This window comes from Podarcis melisellensis (assembly GCF_964234715.1).
Source record: "Podarcis melisellensis genome assembly, chromosome: 13".
Classification (NCBI taxonomy): Eukaryota; Metazoa; Chordata; class Lepidosauria; order Squamata; family Lacertidae; genus Podarcis; species Podarcis melisellensis.
The window spans coordinates 44,224,317-44,242,054 of record NC_138545.1 but is presented as its reverse complement, the minus strand read 5'-3'; the positions used below and the strand labels follow the sequence as shown (position 1 = coordinate 44,242,054).

The following is a 17,738-nucleotide window of genomic DNA, read 5'->3' as shown; positions in this document are numbered from 1 at the left end:
AAAAAAGTTTCTGGTCCTTATAACAGGCAGTTGGATTGTTTCTATCCTATAGGTGCAATGAGATAATTTGTTTAGAAGTGAGCAAACACTCTTGGCGGGAGAAAATGGAACTATATATTTGGTATATCATCATCATAATCTAATTTGAATATTGGGAAGAGATAGTGAGGTGGGAAAGACCTGGAAAACATTGGATAATGATGTTGTGAAGTATAACTTTTACAGTTGACATCCTATTTCCCCCCCATCTCTGCAGGTGAAGCTGAGCAGGAACTGGGACCCCCTCCATCTGTAGATGAGGCAGCAAACACACTCATGACTCGCCTGGGCTTCCTCCTGGGAGAGAAAGTCACGGAAGTGCAGGCAGGGCAGCAGTACAGTATGGAAGTACAGGAGGACAATCAGGTGGGCTTGTTTTGTGCTGATTGATAGTGATTTGACTGTGTCTTGTTCCTTGATGTAACGCTTGATTTGCAAAATGAGGGGTTCTGTTAAAAATATAATCCCCGGAAGCCATGGCTCATAATCTAAGATTCATCAGAGATTACTTCATAGGCTCTCTCTTCTCTAGTGGCAGAGGTAGGGGAACCATGTCCCAATGAAATACAAAATGCTGGTTTTGAATTGTGCGGCAACCGTAGTAGATTGGGACACAGCTGAAGTGGGTGCAAAGCTTGTCCCCTGTGGCCCAACTTGTTCCCGCAAGCTCAGATTAGTGGAGCAGGAGAGCTGAAAATAATGCCACATCTGGCAACCAATGTGCCCCTTTGGTTTCAGAAGTACATTGGTAGGGGAGTCTAAAAAGCCCAGGACACAAATTTTCATGGCCCTCTAGCGGCTATAGTGGTTCGTTTATCAGAAGTAATGTATTTAGTATTAAATCTGTAAGTGTATATGTGATTGTGACCAAATTAAGCCTTCTGGGCCTCCTAAACTGTGGAAATTTGTGCCTTGGGCTTTTTGGTCTGGTCTACCCATGTACTAAGGGGCGTGGGTGGCGCTGTGGGTTAAGCCACAGAGCCTAGGACTTGCCTATCAGAAGGTTGGCAGTTTGAATCCCCACAACAGGGTGAGCTCCGTTGCTTCGTTCCTTCTCCTGCCAACCTACCAGCCTTCTCCTGCCAGAAGTGGCTTAGTCATGGTGGCCACATGACCCGGAAGCTGTACGCTGGCTCCCTCAGCCAATAAAGCGAGATGAGCATCGCAACCCCAGAGTCGGTCACAACTGGACCTAATGGTCAAGGGTCCCTTTACCTTTACTTTACCCATGTACTATCTGAAACCCAAGGGTCACTTTGTTTGCCAGCTGTGGTTTTTTCCCCACTCTCCTACCCCACTATGAGAGCCAGTGTGGTGTAGTGGTTAAGAGCGGTAGTCTCGTAATCTGGGGAACCGGGTTCGCGTCTCCGCTCCTCCACATGCAGCTGCTGGGTGACCTTGGGCTAGTGACACTTCTTTGAAGTCTCTCAGCCCCACTCATCTCACAGAGTGTTTGTTGTGGGGCAGGAAGGGAAAGGAGAATGTTAGCCGCTTTGAGACTCCTGAAGGGACGTGAAAGGCGGGATATCAAATCCAAACTCTTCTTCTTCTTCTTCCCACTAGAAAAATATTTTACATTTTTAATGGGGGGAGAGGGGATGCTCCCATTTTCAAGCTAGTGATGGCTCTGCTACAGGCAACAGAGTTCTTGTGGAGCTCCCAGTACCATGATCTACAAACTAATTTTAAAATAGAATGAAAAGAAACTTTTGATTTTTGAATGTTTATTAAATAAGCTGAGTTGTACATTCTAATGATGTTAGATAAAACAGGATAACAACTACCTCAAATAATAATTAGTAGCTAGGTTTACATCGAATAACAAAAATTAACAAATATATCCAATCAATATTAAATTACTTAAATTTAAATCAAGTTAACAAGAATCACACACAGTTATTCAGATCATTCCCAAAATAGAACAGAGTTGCTTTGCATCATTCCAATATTGAATAAAAAGGCTTCATTTGTCAATGATATCACTGTGTTGCCTTCCCTCGATAACCTATCAAATTTGTAAGTTTAATTGAGTAAACTGTATCTCTTACCCTCAGGCACCCGTTCTCTAAAGACAGTGGATTGATCTTTTTCCATTTATGACTGATAGTCATTCAGGCAGCCGTTAATAAATGAAGTACTATTTCTGTGCCCTCAGTTTAAAACGATGCCCTTGACAAAGCCAAATAAAATTAACAATGCAAATGAAATAATTCCTTCCTTCTGATGGCTCTAGTTAAGGCGCTTGCAAATATCTTAGGATTGCCATATTTCAAGTGGTAAAAATTCAGACACAAAAAGTTTTTAAGCTTTTTTAGGGCAATTGCCCGATAGCTACTCCGCCACCACAGAGCCAAACCCCGGTCACCCGAGCCTGAACCAGAACTGCCTGCGCACAATTCTTTTTTATATTGAAAAAACCCCCAAATCCAGGACATTTGCTTTAAAATGTAAAATCCCCCCTGGATGGGCATGTAGGACCCCCAAAAGAGGACATGTCCAGGAATTCCCAGACTTATGGCAACCCTAAAATATCTGCCTGTGGATCAGGCTTTCTCCTCTCCTCACAGTGGCTGCAAATGAGCCCAGCTAGAAGTGCTTTCTTGCCAAAGTTTAGGTCGACCTTGCATGGATATCACTATTTCTTATTTCAACAATGTATATGCTACTTAATCACAACAGTCTCTAAGCAGTGTACAAGAAACTCAATGCAGTAAGAATAAAAATCAATAAAAATTATAAAATTAGAATTGTTAAAATGCCTGTTGGCATAAAGAAAAAAGTATTCATGGAGCACCAAAAGTTCAACAGGAAAGGGGACCTGCATGACTTCAGCCAGGAGTTCCATAAAGTTGGGCTCCAGGTTGATATGATATATGCATAGCTGTCAACCGTCCCTTATTTGGCGGAAAAGTCCCTTATCCCAGCTCCGTGTCCCACTGCTGTCCTTTATTGATGATGTCCCTTAAATTTCCCAGGTTTCAAAGGAAGCAGCTCCTCTCCCTCCCTCCCTCCCTGCCAGCCAGCGCTTTGCTCAGCGCTTCCCAGCGGAGAGGTGATGGTGGTTTTCCTGGCTGCATCCCCTTTGCCGGGTTGCTGCGCTGTGGGAACCACCGCTTGAGGCTTCATTTGGCTGCTGGCTGGGCTTTCTGCCTTTGGCTCGGAGGGGCTCAGAAGTTGAACATACCTGTGCTGGGAAAATCCCTTATTTTGGCTGCTGGTCCCTTATTTTTGAGGCTGCTGGTCTCTTAATTTCAAATCTGTAAGTTGAGAGCTATGCCATAAAGTTGGGCTCCAGGTTGATAGGAGCTGTGCCTGCGAGTCATGGGGCACCATTAACATTGACCCCCAAAGACCTCTGTGATTGGGAAGACTCTCAGAGCAGACTGTTGGTTGCACAGAAATCCACTTCCTCTCCTTTACTCACTGCAGGCTGAGTTAGTATTGAGCAGTATATGAGTGCAAAAGCAGGGCCAATGTTTCTTGCATTCTCAGTACCCTAGCTCTAGATTTGGGAGCTAAAAGTCTTCTGTACAGATGGTATTCGTACCCAGTTCAAGTCATGGTACCTGGAGTTCATCCATATTGACAGTCCTGCTACCAAACTCAAGCCTTGGGGCATTTCTTGGAAGGGGCATTTCTGATATCTAGCTCAGGCTCCAGTATCTATAGTTCCTTAGTGCTGGCAGAGAATCTATTCCTGATTCCAGCTATCAGTACAACAGTTTTTGATACCCAACTCAAACTTTGGTAAATGGCATTTTACCAAGACATCTTTCTGAAGTCCTTTTGCAAGTGGTTTGCTTGCAGACAGACTTCAAATGCGAGCCCCTTTCAAGTTGTCACAGGATGTCATAATGGCACCAAGTGATTGACAGGTAGCGTTGGCCTGCGTGGGGTAGAGTGGGAAGGATCTGGCGTACCATATGGAGGCACTTATGCCCTTCAGCTTAAATTGTATTGAGATTTTAATCGTAAACTTTGGGGAGTATATCAACATTCTTAATGAATAAATAAAATGTGTTGGGAAGTGGAATTTCACGCAGTCCCACCTTTAAGGTCATTCCATTCCAGCTTGAAAGGTCCTCAAGTGACAGCCTCCCAAACTGGGATTGGTTGGTTGGCTGTCTTTGACAATCCCCATCCACCTCTTTGAGATGCCTTGTAGGTTTGCAAGTGGGAAATGTCTGAACTCTCGCCCCATGCAGTCTCTACCTGCAAAGTCACCCTCTAGCTGGCTATTAGGTGGCTCTGCACTGGGTGACATTTAAGGTGAGAATCACATGGAGCTAGCTGACCTGACTAGAAGAATCCGGGGCCAGAAAGAAGAGGAGTTTCAAGAGGACTGGAGGAAATTCAAGGACTATTTGAATAAATATTGTAATATAAAAATAAACAATATATAAATATATATAATATATAATAATATATATAATATATAAAAATTAGAAATTACTTGAAAGAAATAAATAGGCCTAGGATTAAATTAAGTTATAATTAAATAAATGGGATTTAGAATGTTAAGAAAAGTGAATAAGATGGACTATAATTGGAAACTGTTTTAGTTTAATAATGATATTGGAAAGCTGTTACTTTTAATTACAAGGAAGCTCAGAAGGGAGGGATTTGAGGAAGTCAACCAAGATGTTTAAAAGGTCAGATTTGTGAAGAATTAAGTTTGTTGTTATTGTTTATCTGTTTATTGTTCCCCCCTTCCCCCCTTTTTTCTTTTTCTGTTTTTGTGTATCACTTTGCTTTGTGGTTTGTGTTATCACTGTGGAAAATCTAATAAAAAATTTATATATAAAAAAAGGAGAATCACACGGGCTGACAACTATCACAATCCCCTCTTTCAAAGCCACTTATTTTCTGACTGTCAGGGGCAGCCTGACAGCCAGGGAGGCAGTGTGCCTGGGTAGCGTTGAAGGCAAGGATGTGTACAAACATCCTTTTTCGTTAGCTTATTTTTAATGGGCACTTAATTGAATACATCAAAGCAGAGAGCAGAGACTTCTGTTATAAGTGGTTCCTTGTGTTCAGGGATTAAAAAATAGATTCCATCTTCTTATAAAAAAGCAAATATGCTTCTGGAAGGCAAGGACAAGAAGGTATCTGTGGAGGAATGGTTGCATTCTGTAATAGATTTATATCTCTGAGCTAGTTTTTGCATGAGCAGGTTTCTGATGGGCTTTGAATACTTTCTGTGTATGTAAAGGAAAAATAATACCTGTAAAAGCTGTTTTCTGTGAGTGGTACTTTCGTTAAGGGCAGTGATAAGGCTGTAGTGAGGCATAGGCAAATTGGGGTGGTTTTGTTAAGAATTCCTCTTGTCCCAAATCAGTGAGTGAACGTAATAACTTTGGCCTAGATGCCGTGTGATGCCTTGGAATTATATAGCAACACAACACAAAGGCCCTAACTTCAAATAGCCTGGTAGAAAACTCAGTGAGACTTAAACATGAAAAACAGCACTTAAAATGGGCTGAAGCGCTAGAAGGACCTGGTTAATTAATGTCAGATACATAAGATAACATTCATGTTATATTTTGCGGAACTAAATTTTCCTTTGTTTTGCCATTTTGAAATATATTAGCAATTTGGTCCCTATGATGTTCATGGGTTATATGTGCTTGAACAAGAGACTGATAGCTGCTTCGATTTGGGCTTGGTGGAAGAGTTTTCCAGTTGAGATTCCTTCCTCATGCAATGAGCAATCTGTAGGAGAAGATTATAAAGTATGATGGTGCTCTGAATCAGCTAGCAGGAGGCTGTTATATTAATAGCACTGTTACCCCTTTCCTTCAACCCGCTCAGAGTCTCTTTCCACTCATTGTAGCTTACTGCCACTACACATAGCAGCAAACCTACCTCTGGAACATGTCTGTCCTGGGATTGATTGCTCAACATAATGAATCATTGTGGGGGAAATTGTTTGGATTACCAACCGTTGTCTTGCTAATCATAGTATCTGGTGTTTGGTTGAGAATCGAGTTATTAATTTGCCCTTAACTTTCAAATCCCATTAAGTAAAGAAAACCACTCGGAGACACAACAGTTTGCAGACTGTCCCTTTTGCCACTGGGAGTTTCTTACATAACCAGAACTCCTGAAAAGCCACTTACAATCAATAAAAAAAATAAGAGCCCTGGTGGTTCAGGTGGGGTGCTTGGGCTGTTGGCAGTGGTTCTCTTGCCTCCAGTCATTCTGTGTCGCTAACCGATTTTGTGTTCTGGTATCTAGTGTAAATGGTTGCCTTTCTTTGCTTTATTGTGAAGAGGTGCTCTGCTTCTTGCCACACTTATGTATTTGCTTTCCAAAGAAGTGAGAATTTTCACAAGCAGCAGTAGAATTTCTGCAGCAAATTCTATCGCTTCCCTCACAGATACCCAAGCAAGTGTCCTTCTAAATTAATTCTGGCTATATTTTCATTGCCCTACTTTACAAAAGTCAGTTGCAGACATTTCTCACATCCATAATGCTTAAACAATTTTTTTATATCATCAAAAAATTAAGACATCTGATTTAAGATTCATATAACATAAGGGACAGGGGTGGCGCTGTGGTCTAAACCACTGAGCCTCTTGGGCTTGCTGATCAGAAGGTTGGCAGTTTGAATCCCCATGACGGGGTGAGTTGCTGTTGCTCCATCCCACCTCCTGCTATCCTAGCAGTTCGAAAGCACACCAGTGCAAGTAGATAAATAGGTACCACTGTGGCGGGAAGGTAAACTGCGTTTCTGTGCGCTCTGGCTTCTGTCATGGTGACCGTTGCACCAGAAGCAGTTTAGTCCTGCTGGCCACATGACCTGGAAAGCTGTCTGTGGGGGACAAAAAAACGCTGGCTCCCTCGGCCTGAAAGCGAGCTGAGCGCTGCAACCCTGTAGTCATCTTTGACTGGACTTAACTGTCCAGGGGTCCGTTACCTTTTTTTTTACCTCATGTAACATAAACACACATACATATATATATATATGAAGAAAACAAATTAAATACCAAAGTATTCCTGATTATTAATAACGGCACTCCCAAAATTGTTGAGTTGTGTTTCATTTGGTTCCCAATTTCATTGTTTGTATAATTTTTGTATAGTTACTACCCTGTTTTTCAATGCTGTTTTATTTTTCAATCATACGAAAGTGGCAAGGGTTAATCTGGCCATTGTTATAAAATATAATACAGCTTCTTATATATTTTCCGCTTTTATATTTGCAGATAATTAAGCACACATTCCAGTAGGTTAGGAGCGACGCTATTACTGAAAATTCCTTTAACATTTCTGTTAACTGTTTCTGTATATATTGGTGCTCTTTATATTGCCACCACATTTGGTAGAAGTCTGCTGTTATAAGACAAATGTTGGACAGGAAAGACTTTGAAAGTTTCCCTAGTAAAGAGTTTAACATTCCCAGGGTTTGTTTGCTTGCAATCGACATGTACATCTGGAAGCCTGGGGGAATGGTCTCACAAATACATTAAGCAAGACAAGATCATTGGTGCACTAATGCACACACATGCTGAGAAGTAGCATACATGCTATATTTGATCTGTTTCTCCAGCGTTTCAGATTCAGATAATCAGGGCTCAGAGCATTGGAGAGCAGTAACAAGTACCAGTACCAATTTTGGTTCTGAGTTGGCATGTGCATTTTTGGTAGGAACACTGTCACAGACTGCAATGTGGGTGGCCTATGATGGCTTTTAAAAGTAACTTATTTTAAATGTGCAAAATTAAAGCAGCTGGCTTTTTCAGCACGCTATAAGCTGAACATACAAACTCTCTTCTTCAATAGAATCAAGATTATTTGTCAGATTAGACATCTTGAAGCCACTCATCTCTGTGCATGGTTTTGCAGACAGTTAAAGTAAAATAAATCTTCCCTTCTTGATCAATACCGACCTCATGCGCCTTCAGCTTTGGATTATTCTGTTATGCAAAGGAAATACTTTATTGGTGGCTCTTTTTCAAAAAATTAAATTTGGCATGAAAAATGTTCCCTGTGAGAAAAAGGAGAGCTGTTTTGATACGCCCTTCTTTATCTGAGTACAAAATCATTGTCATATTTCGTGAATGGAAGAAGCACTTACAAAGCAAAATCAGATGCCAAGAGAGTTTCCTGAGCAGAGTCATTGGGGAAAGTGCCAGACTGCAAGTCTTTATTGGATTTCCTGTATATATTGTGCCAGGGATGCTAAAATAGAAGGAAACTCAAATAGTCTTCTCGGCTTTCACAGCTGTCTTGCTTGTGTAGAAAACCATTTTTGCCAATGTTCTGCAAAATGCTACCATTCCAGTACTCGTATCTAGAGCAAATAATGACATTATGCTGGTTAAAATATGTTGCTTACTACTAGGGGGGAAAGCAGAAAATAGAATAATGTGTGTCTTTTCTGTGGCTAGCTCTCAAGGTAGCAGGTATGTGGGATACAATCGAAATATAGCATTTTAAATAGGTATTATGTGAGGAGGCTATCAGTCCCAGATACAATGCAACTTTGGGTGTACTTTCAAGTATTACACCAGCAACCTGTACTAATTTTGCAGGTTTTTGTTGAAAGAATGTGATTTTAGTGTATTCTGCACCAAGAGAAAATGGTAGGACTTAGAATGGCCTGGATGTGTAAGAGAGGTTACTTTAGAACCATTGTCTTAGCCCAGATGACATTCCAACAGCCAACTACTGTATTTTTCGCTCTATAAGACACACTTTCCCCCTCCTAAAGAGTAAGGGGAAATGTGTGTGCGTCTTATGGAACAAATGCAGGCGGGAGGCTCTGCTCAGCACTCCCTTTAAAGAGCTGCGTGGAACGTGTGTGTGGCTCTTGGGGGCTTTTAAAGGGAGCACGGCTCTTGGGGGAGCCTTCCTCCCGCTGCCCGGGAGAGGCTGTGCGCGGCTATCCCATAAGCCAGGACAGCAAGAGGCTATCCCAGAAGCCAGATCCCTCTTTCTGTTCTGGCTTCTGGGATTCAGAATATTTTTTTTTTTTTTTGTTTTCCTCCTCCAAAAACTAGGTGCGTCTTATGGTCTGGTGCATCTTATAGAGCGAAAAATACAGTATATTTGTTGTTATACTATACAGATGCTGAAGTATGAGCCAAGAGTTCAGCGTTTGAATTCTATACGAATAGATTGCAATGACTGAATTGTTCCCATTTCCAATTTTGCAGACCTCAGCAGTGTCCCAACGAATAAGTCCTTGTTCCACGCTGACCAGTAGCACTGCTTCACCTCCTGCCAGTAGTCCCTGCTCCACCCTCCCTCAAACTAGCACCAAGGACGTTATAGCAAAAGACTGCAGTTATGGAGCTGTCACCAGCCCCACTTCTACTCTTGAGAGCAGAGACAGCGGCATAATAGGTGAGTCATGTTCATGGGCACCAGTAATGCTATGTGTCTTGGAATCATGTTTAATAGAATGTTAGTGACATGAAGAATTGGCATGAAACTGCTGAATTAAAACTTACTGATTCTATTTGCTCAGGCATGAAAAGAAACAATACTTTCCTTTCCTACTACAGGATTAACTCAGTAATGAGAGGATGATTGTATTAATACAAAGTGCTGCTGTTATGAATGGTCACTGTGCTTATTTTGCATACAGCTAAGCGTCAATTTAATAGTTGTAGATTGTACTTTTTGCATTTCATTGTCATTTGATCCCACTATGGACCACTTACACACACACACACACACACACACACACACACACACACACCCACACACATACCCTGAGGATATTATTTCATTCATTGGGTGAAGTGGACTTCAGTAAATTAAAAGCATATGCCATAATAATTCATTAGTCTTTAAGGTGCAACAAGACTCTTTGTCATTCTAACCTTTCTTTGGGGTAGAGTATATCCATGGGATGCTCAGTAGATGAGCCCTCCAGTTAACTTGCAGAGCTTGGATCAAGAGAAGCAGTCTCTCAAAATAAATGTATTCCACAGAGTCATGATCAACTGCAGAATCCCTATCACAGTACTGTTTTGTTTCTCCTGTTAGCAACAAAGTGCAAAGCTTCTCCAGGTCCTTATGCCAAGGTGCAAAGGGGACCTAACTGCTGTTGTCACTTTGGCTCAGAAATTTGCTTCCATCTGCAGTAACCCTGATTCCCAGAGTGTTCAGGAAAATCAGAACTGAGAGAGTAGATATAATCTGTGTTACCTCTCAATAGTGCCCGCTAGTGAAGCTATTGATGTGGTACCAGAGAGACTTCCACTGGAGCGCAATCTTATCAACTCAGGGACTGGCAAATGTCTGCCTCTTGGTTATCTGACAAAAATGATCTCAACAGCTTTCTACAACACAGTTTATGAAGTAATGTGGAAGGTGTGTATTTTGTAGTGCTGGAGGAAGAGAGCCATAGCTCTTCATACTTCTTTCAAGTAGAAGTTAGAATTGCCTTAACTTGTCCTGTCACTCCTCTGTTCCCCCAATCATTAAAATACTTAACCAGCTTTTTAAAAGATGGAGTTTTGACATGGGAAAGAGGACAGGTTTATGTGTATCAATATAGCACTATCTTGTCATATTCAACATTTTCTGTTGCCTTAGTAATAAAAGTTTTAGCTGCCTCTCAGCCCTTACTCTAATCTCTGCAGTAGAAAAGTTATCAAAATAATTCTAATATATACTTCCCCATTATAAATTGTTAGAATTTATTGTTTGAAATAATGAAAGGCAAAAAGGTTGATACAAGTGTGTCTAGAAAACAGATTAGAGTTACCCTTTTCACGTGTGTGAAAGCCACGTGTGTCCAAAAGTAAATTCTAAAATAGCAAGCAAGTTTGTAGTATATTTGTTTCAAATGAGAAAAAAGAGAGATTTGTGCTCACCCAACACCATTCCTATGATGAACCACATTTCTTTAACCAGAGGCTGCACTGGAGGAGTCTGTTCTTGCAGAAATATTCACTGCTTGGTTCATTTCCATGAGGATCACGTGAAAATTCTAATCAAATGCTCGTTCAGTGATCTGTTTTGCTTCAGTGGCATCTTGGTAGGTCTGGCTCATAAGTCTCTCCAAATCCACTGCAACTTCTCTCAGAGAGTCCTCCTTTTTCTTTCTTCCTCTTGTCATTCCTGCTCTGGTTTCTGGCCCACTCTGACTGGTGGTTTGATCTAAACATTTGATCAAAAGCCCTGAAGTCTTCATCTGGGAAGAAGTCTTCATCTCTTGCTGGACTTGAGAGGTTGAGCCATTCAGGCTAACTGCCAGTAGTTTCTGCTTCTTTCTGTCATCTCCATTTTACTGAGCATGGTCTTAATATGAGGCAGATATGCTTCTCAGACTGCCTGGCTTCCACGGGCTTGTGAATTAATCCTACTGTAAGAGATTTGATCCATCCCACCAAGGCCTTTACATGAGGCTTTCACACAAGGTGAAAAAGTTTAAGGGTTTTCCCCTCACCAATGACTACAACTAAATCTCCTTCAAACCACTATTAGAATAGGTTGCACTTTCACTAGTCAGCAGCTATTCATATAGCTTTTTGCTCTAGTTTGCATTGGAAGGTCAGAAGGTAGATGAAGCCTGCTTATTTTCAGCGTCTGACTGTAGTACTCCAGTCCAAGCTCATTAGATACTCATACATCTTGTGGAATGTCTTAACCAGACTCAGATGGGATCTGTGCAGCTAGGCTTTTAGGTCAGCTTTGATCCCTTTAGCTGCTGAGCAAGCAAGGCTTTCACCTATTCCTGTGCAGCCTTCAGGATTGCTTTAAGTCATCTTCATCTCCTAGTGGGATACCCTGATTCTGCTAGAAGTGCTGCGGAAATTTTCTACATATTGGCTAAATCACATCACATCACAGTTTCTCCTGAAAGAAACATTGCTCTACTTCTGATGCTAGGGTTAAGCACTCCGTACTTTCTCAAGTATGAGAAATCCAGGCAACTGTACTATGGGAATTAGTTTCCTTTGAATGAAAGTACGCTACATACTTAAGTTGTCACTGAAGTATCTGTTTTATTTACAAGCATAGTAAAAGGAAATAGATTTCAAAAATAGGCAGTAAAACTGGTGACCCAAGGCAGCTCCCCAGCAGAAGCCAGTGCAGTTGAACTCACATCTGCCTGCCTGTCTACCTCCATCTGTGTCCAGATCTGTCTGACCTCAGCATCTCTCTCCCCATCTGCTTCTAGTGTTCATCCTGTCCTTCCTCAAAACTCTGATGGGTGCCTTATTTCAAAGGAATGGGAGGGGAAGTCCCTGGCTATCCATTGGTTTAACAATAGGTCCATTTGCGCTAATCAAGGCAGCCAAACTCATAATAAAGATTACTAATGGAAGCAATAGAAGCCTCAAAGGAAATTTGTTGCAAACTAAGTTTATCGTTCTTACATTCGTCGGTCCATGTTGAATCTGCATATTATCTCACTTCAATTGCAGTTTCTCTCTGCCTCTCTCATAACCCATAAAGCAGAGATTTTCAACCTGTTTGGGTCCACCGCTCCCTTGACCACTACATTCTTTCTGCATTGGATGCCTGCCCCCCCAGCCCTCACACTTCCTTTCTAAAGCAAAGCTCTGGTAGGGTTGTAGAGTCCTCCTTCCTCCTTCCAAAGCATAATTAGTGCATTCCCAGATTTGGGAAGTGGTGGGAGGGCTCTAGGACCCTGCCAGAGCCTCTCTTTGGAAAGGGTGGGGTGTGGAGTGTCAAATTGTGTGGCCTGTGGGTTCCATGTCAGAGTACTCTTGCGGCCCACCTGGTATGAAAAGTTGGACTGCCCTTGTTTATAGCTTGCTAAGATAATTTCATACGGTGGTGTATACACTAAAAAGATCTAGAAAAATCTAGTTGACCAGATTTGTGTAGGGTGGGGGGAAGTTACTCTGGTCGAGCTCATAATTGGGCTTAGGTAATTGGTTTGTTTATTCCTTGGCCAGTTGCGAGCCAAACTGGACCTCAGCATGCACACTCCACAGTGTCTTTGACAGTGCAGTGGGCTCCAATCCCACCTCCATCTGTTCCCCTTCCACCCCACAAACGTCTTCCTCGCTTGCTCTCATTCACCCATGTTTTTCCAATGCATGACGCCACCCCTGTGCCTGGCTGCTGGATCCAGTGCAGTGGAGGCAATAGCAAGCCTCTTCCCACCCTTCACCCCAATCTCCAGCTCTGGTGCCTGCTGCACTGCTAAGCAATGTGCTGGGTGCAAGCACACAGGGAAGTACAATGTGCTGGGAAGATGGAGAGTCGAGAGAAATGTCTATCACTTATTTCCTCACTCCTTCTTTCAGCCAAAGCAGCAGGAGCAGCCAAGTAAGTGGATGGAAAAGAAGGAGGCTTTGAGGATCATCTGCATTGGGGGTGGCAGGGTCATGGCTTGAGGGCTGTGAAGTGTAGAATTCTCCTTTGCCTCAGATTGAAATCTAAACAGCAGAGAATAGACTCCAAATTTCATATTTCAGGGCTGGGTGATATAATGCCTGCATACACAGAAGCCCAGAGCCAATGGCTGGAGAGTCAACCAAAGAGTCCTGTCAGCAAAATCCCTGTGCAAAGGCTCCTCTTTGCACAATGGGGATTCTCTCTCTTCCCCTGCTTGCCCCCAAAATTAGTTTTGGGGAGTCGGGAAAGTGGGGATCTTTTAATCTAGCAAGCTGAAATGCTTGCCCTGGCGGAACAAATTGCCTTAGTGCAGCGTTGAGTTCCACCCAGTATTTGTGTCCTGTTTGAATGATAGCTAAATTAACCCCGTTGGAGGTAATGTGAGAGAATGACAGAGAAGTGGGAAGTAGCCGTCATCTTGAGTTCACTGTAGCAATGAACAGATTGATGAACAGAACAGCTGAGAAGAAAAGTCAGGGCTCCTGTATATATTATGTTGTAAGAGCAAAACTTCTGCTTAATGATGAACTCCAGCAACTAACAGTTTGGCCTTTGTGACCTTCAGGTTTCCTTAAATACCATTTGTGTTGTTATATTTTTCAAACTGCAAATGTATATTTGCATATTCATCTCCCCTGTAATTCCAAAACTTGCATTTATGTGGCAGAATACTTGCCATATGTCATCTTATATTCTCTTTCTGATTGTCAAGGGAAAATATACATGCTTGCCTAGCCACAGTAGACAAACACTCATGCATAAGGGGAAGGGGCAGGTATCAGCAGACTGAACTTCAAGGTTTGCAGAAAACAAAACAAATAAAACCCGAAAGGTATCAGGAAAGATCCTCGTCTTTTTCATTTAGTGTTTTTTTGGTGTGTTTTTTTGCAAAATCCAGAGCAAGTACAAATAATTGTCCATATTGCAGGTTGGAAGGGCATATATCTGGGAGAGAGTGGCTTAACTGCAACATTTTGTTGTGCGGACCAATTTGGATTCCATAATCTATGAATTTACAGTTCACTTTTTGGTATCTGAATGCAGTGCAAAATTATGTTAGGGTTGTCAGAATGTTAATTGAGAGACCACACCTAAAATTTGTGCCTGAAGGTTCTGCAGCACCACCTCCCTGCTCTAGCCTTAACAATGTTCGTTTCATCGCTCACCAGAGATCCCCACAGCAGACAGGAGTGGATAGTATACAGATCAGCAGTGGGGTAGCAGGCCAGAAAGTGCAACGGCTGCATTCATACTCTTATAAGGCTGCTGAAGAAATAGACATGGTTGAACCATGGCAATCCTTTCCTTCATCTTGAATTAACTTGAATTAACTGCCTCCTTTGTTATTCATGTTCTCTGTTTGTTTGTTACAGCAACACTGACAAGCTATTCTGAAAATATGGATCGTGCTAAGTATGGAGGGGAAAGCAGTAAAGAATTAGGATCTGGAGGAAACTTGAAACCTTGGCAGTCTCAAAAATCCAGCATAGACTCTTGTTTATATCGAGTGGATGAAAACATGACGGCCTCTACATACAGTTTGAACAAGATCCCTGAAAGGAACTTAGAGACTGTTTTATCCCAGTCAGTACAATCCATTCCACTCTACCTTATGCCTCGCCCAAACTCTGTAGCAGGTAAGAAATTCTCATTAAGTGCTAAGGTAAATTGTAATTAATGGTGAGCCAGAAACTCGTTACTTACATTTTTATCACCCCTGTAAAAATTGTGTGAATGCTTCAGGTGTTTAAAATATTATTTCTGAAATAACATCCCATACTAACTTTACATTTCAAGTTATCCAGTGTCTCCTAGTTTTGTGTCCCATGGATCCTGCCTATCTCTACCTCAGTTGTGTTCTTGGCCATGAGAAACATGCTTAAGGATTACACAAAGCAACATCTCCACTCCTAATAGTTTCAGAAGTACTTGCACAATGTCACTTGCTCTTTGTTGAATTTAACCCTCATATTTAATTAAATCACATAAACTTCTAAATGTACTAATGAGAGATTAATGAAAAGCTGCTAAAGAGTGGTGCTGCGTGAGCCAAGTAGTGAAATTAGTAGCAGAGGGGAACCAAAGTAAGACTGTACAAGGCCACTGTTTGCAAAACTACGAACTCTAATCATTTCCCTTACTCCTAGGAACAACTTTAATCCAGTCTGGGTCTCCCTTACTTCCAACTAGCTCTAAGTCAAACATTTCTATTGGGTAGTCGCCAGTCTTAGATTGATGAGTGACTCCCTAGAAGAATTTCACATGCAGGCAGCGACCATTTTAGGCGCGTCCATGTTGGGTGATAATGCCAAAGCTGGTGCCTCCTCCCTATGAAGCATTGCCCGGGATTCATCACTCCGGTTCCGTCATGTCCCAAAGACATGAGCACACGACTAGCAGAGTCCAAACAGAAGCTCAGCCTTGAGGAGTAACACCTAAGCCTAATTTATTGCAAATTAAATCAAACGTAACAGAACAAAGAAAAACATGGCTTCTCTCTCTGCAAAGAGAACTGCAAAAACAATAGCTATACAAGACTCCAATAACCAGTGCTGGAATGTAAACAGACATGTGATATGTAACAATCCCACACATCTGTAGCACGGGAGGAATGGAATTCTCAACAGTCCAATTGATGTATGATTGCTGAGACGTGGGTCCTTTTGGACCCGGAAGAGGGTAGAACCGGGGTGGTGGTGCAATGGGGGCAGGGCACACTTATGTGCATTCAGCAGATGCACACGGGAGCCGGGAACAGAACCCACACACAAAATGGTTGGTGCTTGTAGTAACAGACCTCAAGTGGTACCCGGAGAACCACAAAAGGTTTATATCAGTGATATTGCAGAAACTCATAGATACTGGTTTGGGACACAGATTTGCTGAGCTTGTATGCTTGGGAGAGATGCTCATCAAACGTTGTTTCCCTCATAATTTGCCTACAGCCGAGAAATGAAATTCTGCACATGGGTGGGGGACATTTCTTCCCAGATGTCTCAGTGCTGGACGCAGAGTCACTGGAGAAAAGTCTTTTGTTTCATTATAAAGGAGAGGTGAAAACATAAGCTAGTGTAGGGGTTCCCAAACTGTGGTCCACGGACCACCAGTGGTCTACAAATTTCATTCAAATGGTCCACAGTGTGTTGATAAAAAGGACAATTAAAGATCATATAGCATCTAAGGTAAAGGTAAAGGGACCCCTGACCATTAGGTCCAGTTGTGACCGACTCTGGGGTTGCGGCGCTCATCTCGCTTTATTGGCCGTACAGCTTCCGAGTCATGTGGCCAGCATGACTAAGCCGCTTCTGGTGAACCAGAGCAGCGCATGGAAACGCTGTTTACCTTCCCGCTGGAGTGGTACCTATTTATCTACTTCGACTTGATGTGCTTTCGAACTGCTAGGTTGGCAGGAGCAGGGACCGAGCAACGGGAGCTCACCCAGTTGCGGGGATTCGAACCGCCGATCTTCTGATCGGCAAGTCCTAGGCTCTGTGGTTTAACCCACAGCGCCACCCGCGTCCCTTCATACAGCATCTAGTGCACTACAATTACTAAAACAGGCAGAAAAAACTACTAAATGGTCTGCCAGGACCTTCAGCAATTTTCAAGTGGTCCATGGAGGAAATGTTTGGGAATCACTGAGCTAGGGGAAGCTAGCAAAGCCTGTAATAAAATTATTTGCAAATGCTATTGGTTGCTTGAGTTAGGAAGCTTCCTAGAACTTACTTGGTTAAACAAACCTAAAGGCTGCATAGCTTCCCCCCCCCCCTCGAAGTTTGAGAGCATCATTAGACTTGCTCACCTTGTCTGTGAGTCTTAAACATCCCCCTTGGGGGCAGGGTGCACTTATTTTGGAGTTGAAATTAATATTCAGGGCTTAGGACAAAAGATAGGTGGGATTTTGAACCAATCTGATATAGTACATTAAAAGTCAATTTAAAATAGCTGGTGACTCATTTCCAACCTGAACTGAGGGAAGTTTGCCCATCCCTAGTTTATATCACAAGGGCTTTATAGAATCATTAAGTACCTTTAATCCTAGTTAAGCTATATTTCCTTCACTCTTGGAAAGTTTTATCACAAGCTCTGCTTCTCTTTTTCTTTTGCAATAACTTGTGATTAAGTGTTACCTGCAAACTAAATCTGACAGCATGACCTGAAGACACATGATCCAGAAGTCTTGCTAGAGTTGAGCAGGCTTGGATATGGTATGATTTCGTGGGGAAAAGTCATGATATCAGTGAAATAAAATGTTTATCTCAGCAGCCCCCCTCCAAACTCCAATGGATCCTAGACCGCAAGGCATTGGCTAATATAAATGGGGGGCGGGCAGTAAAAGGTTTAAGATTGTAGGCTATACTGGTATC

The 17,738-nt window shown here is 42.2% G+C and overlaps 1 protein-coding gene across 1 annotated transcript in view; it reads left to right on the top strand.

Moving 5' to 3' along the window:
- The window catches only part of TANC2 (tetratricopeptide repeat, ankyrin repeat and coiled-coil containing 2), a 197,735-nt gene that overhangs the window by 138,487 nt on the left and 41,510 nt on the right, over positions 1 to 17,738 (top strand). Inside the window, exons 7-9 of the mRNA XM_081883745.1 lie at positions 257 to 405; positions 9,201 to 9,390; positions 14,745 to 15,008. Coding sequence (XP_081739871.1) covers positions 257 to 405; positions 9,201 to 9,390; positions 14,745 to 15,008 — 603 coding nt within the window. The remainder of the gene's footprint in view (positions 1 to 256; positions 406 to 9,200; positions 9,391 to 14,744; positions 15,009 to 17,738) is intronic.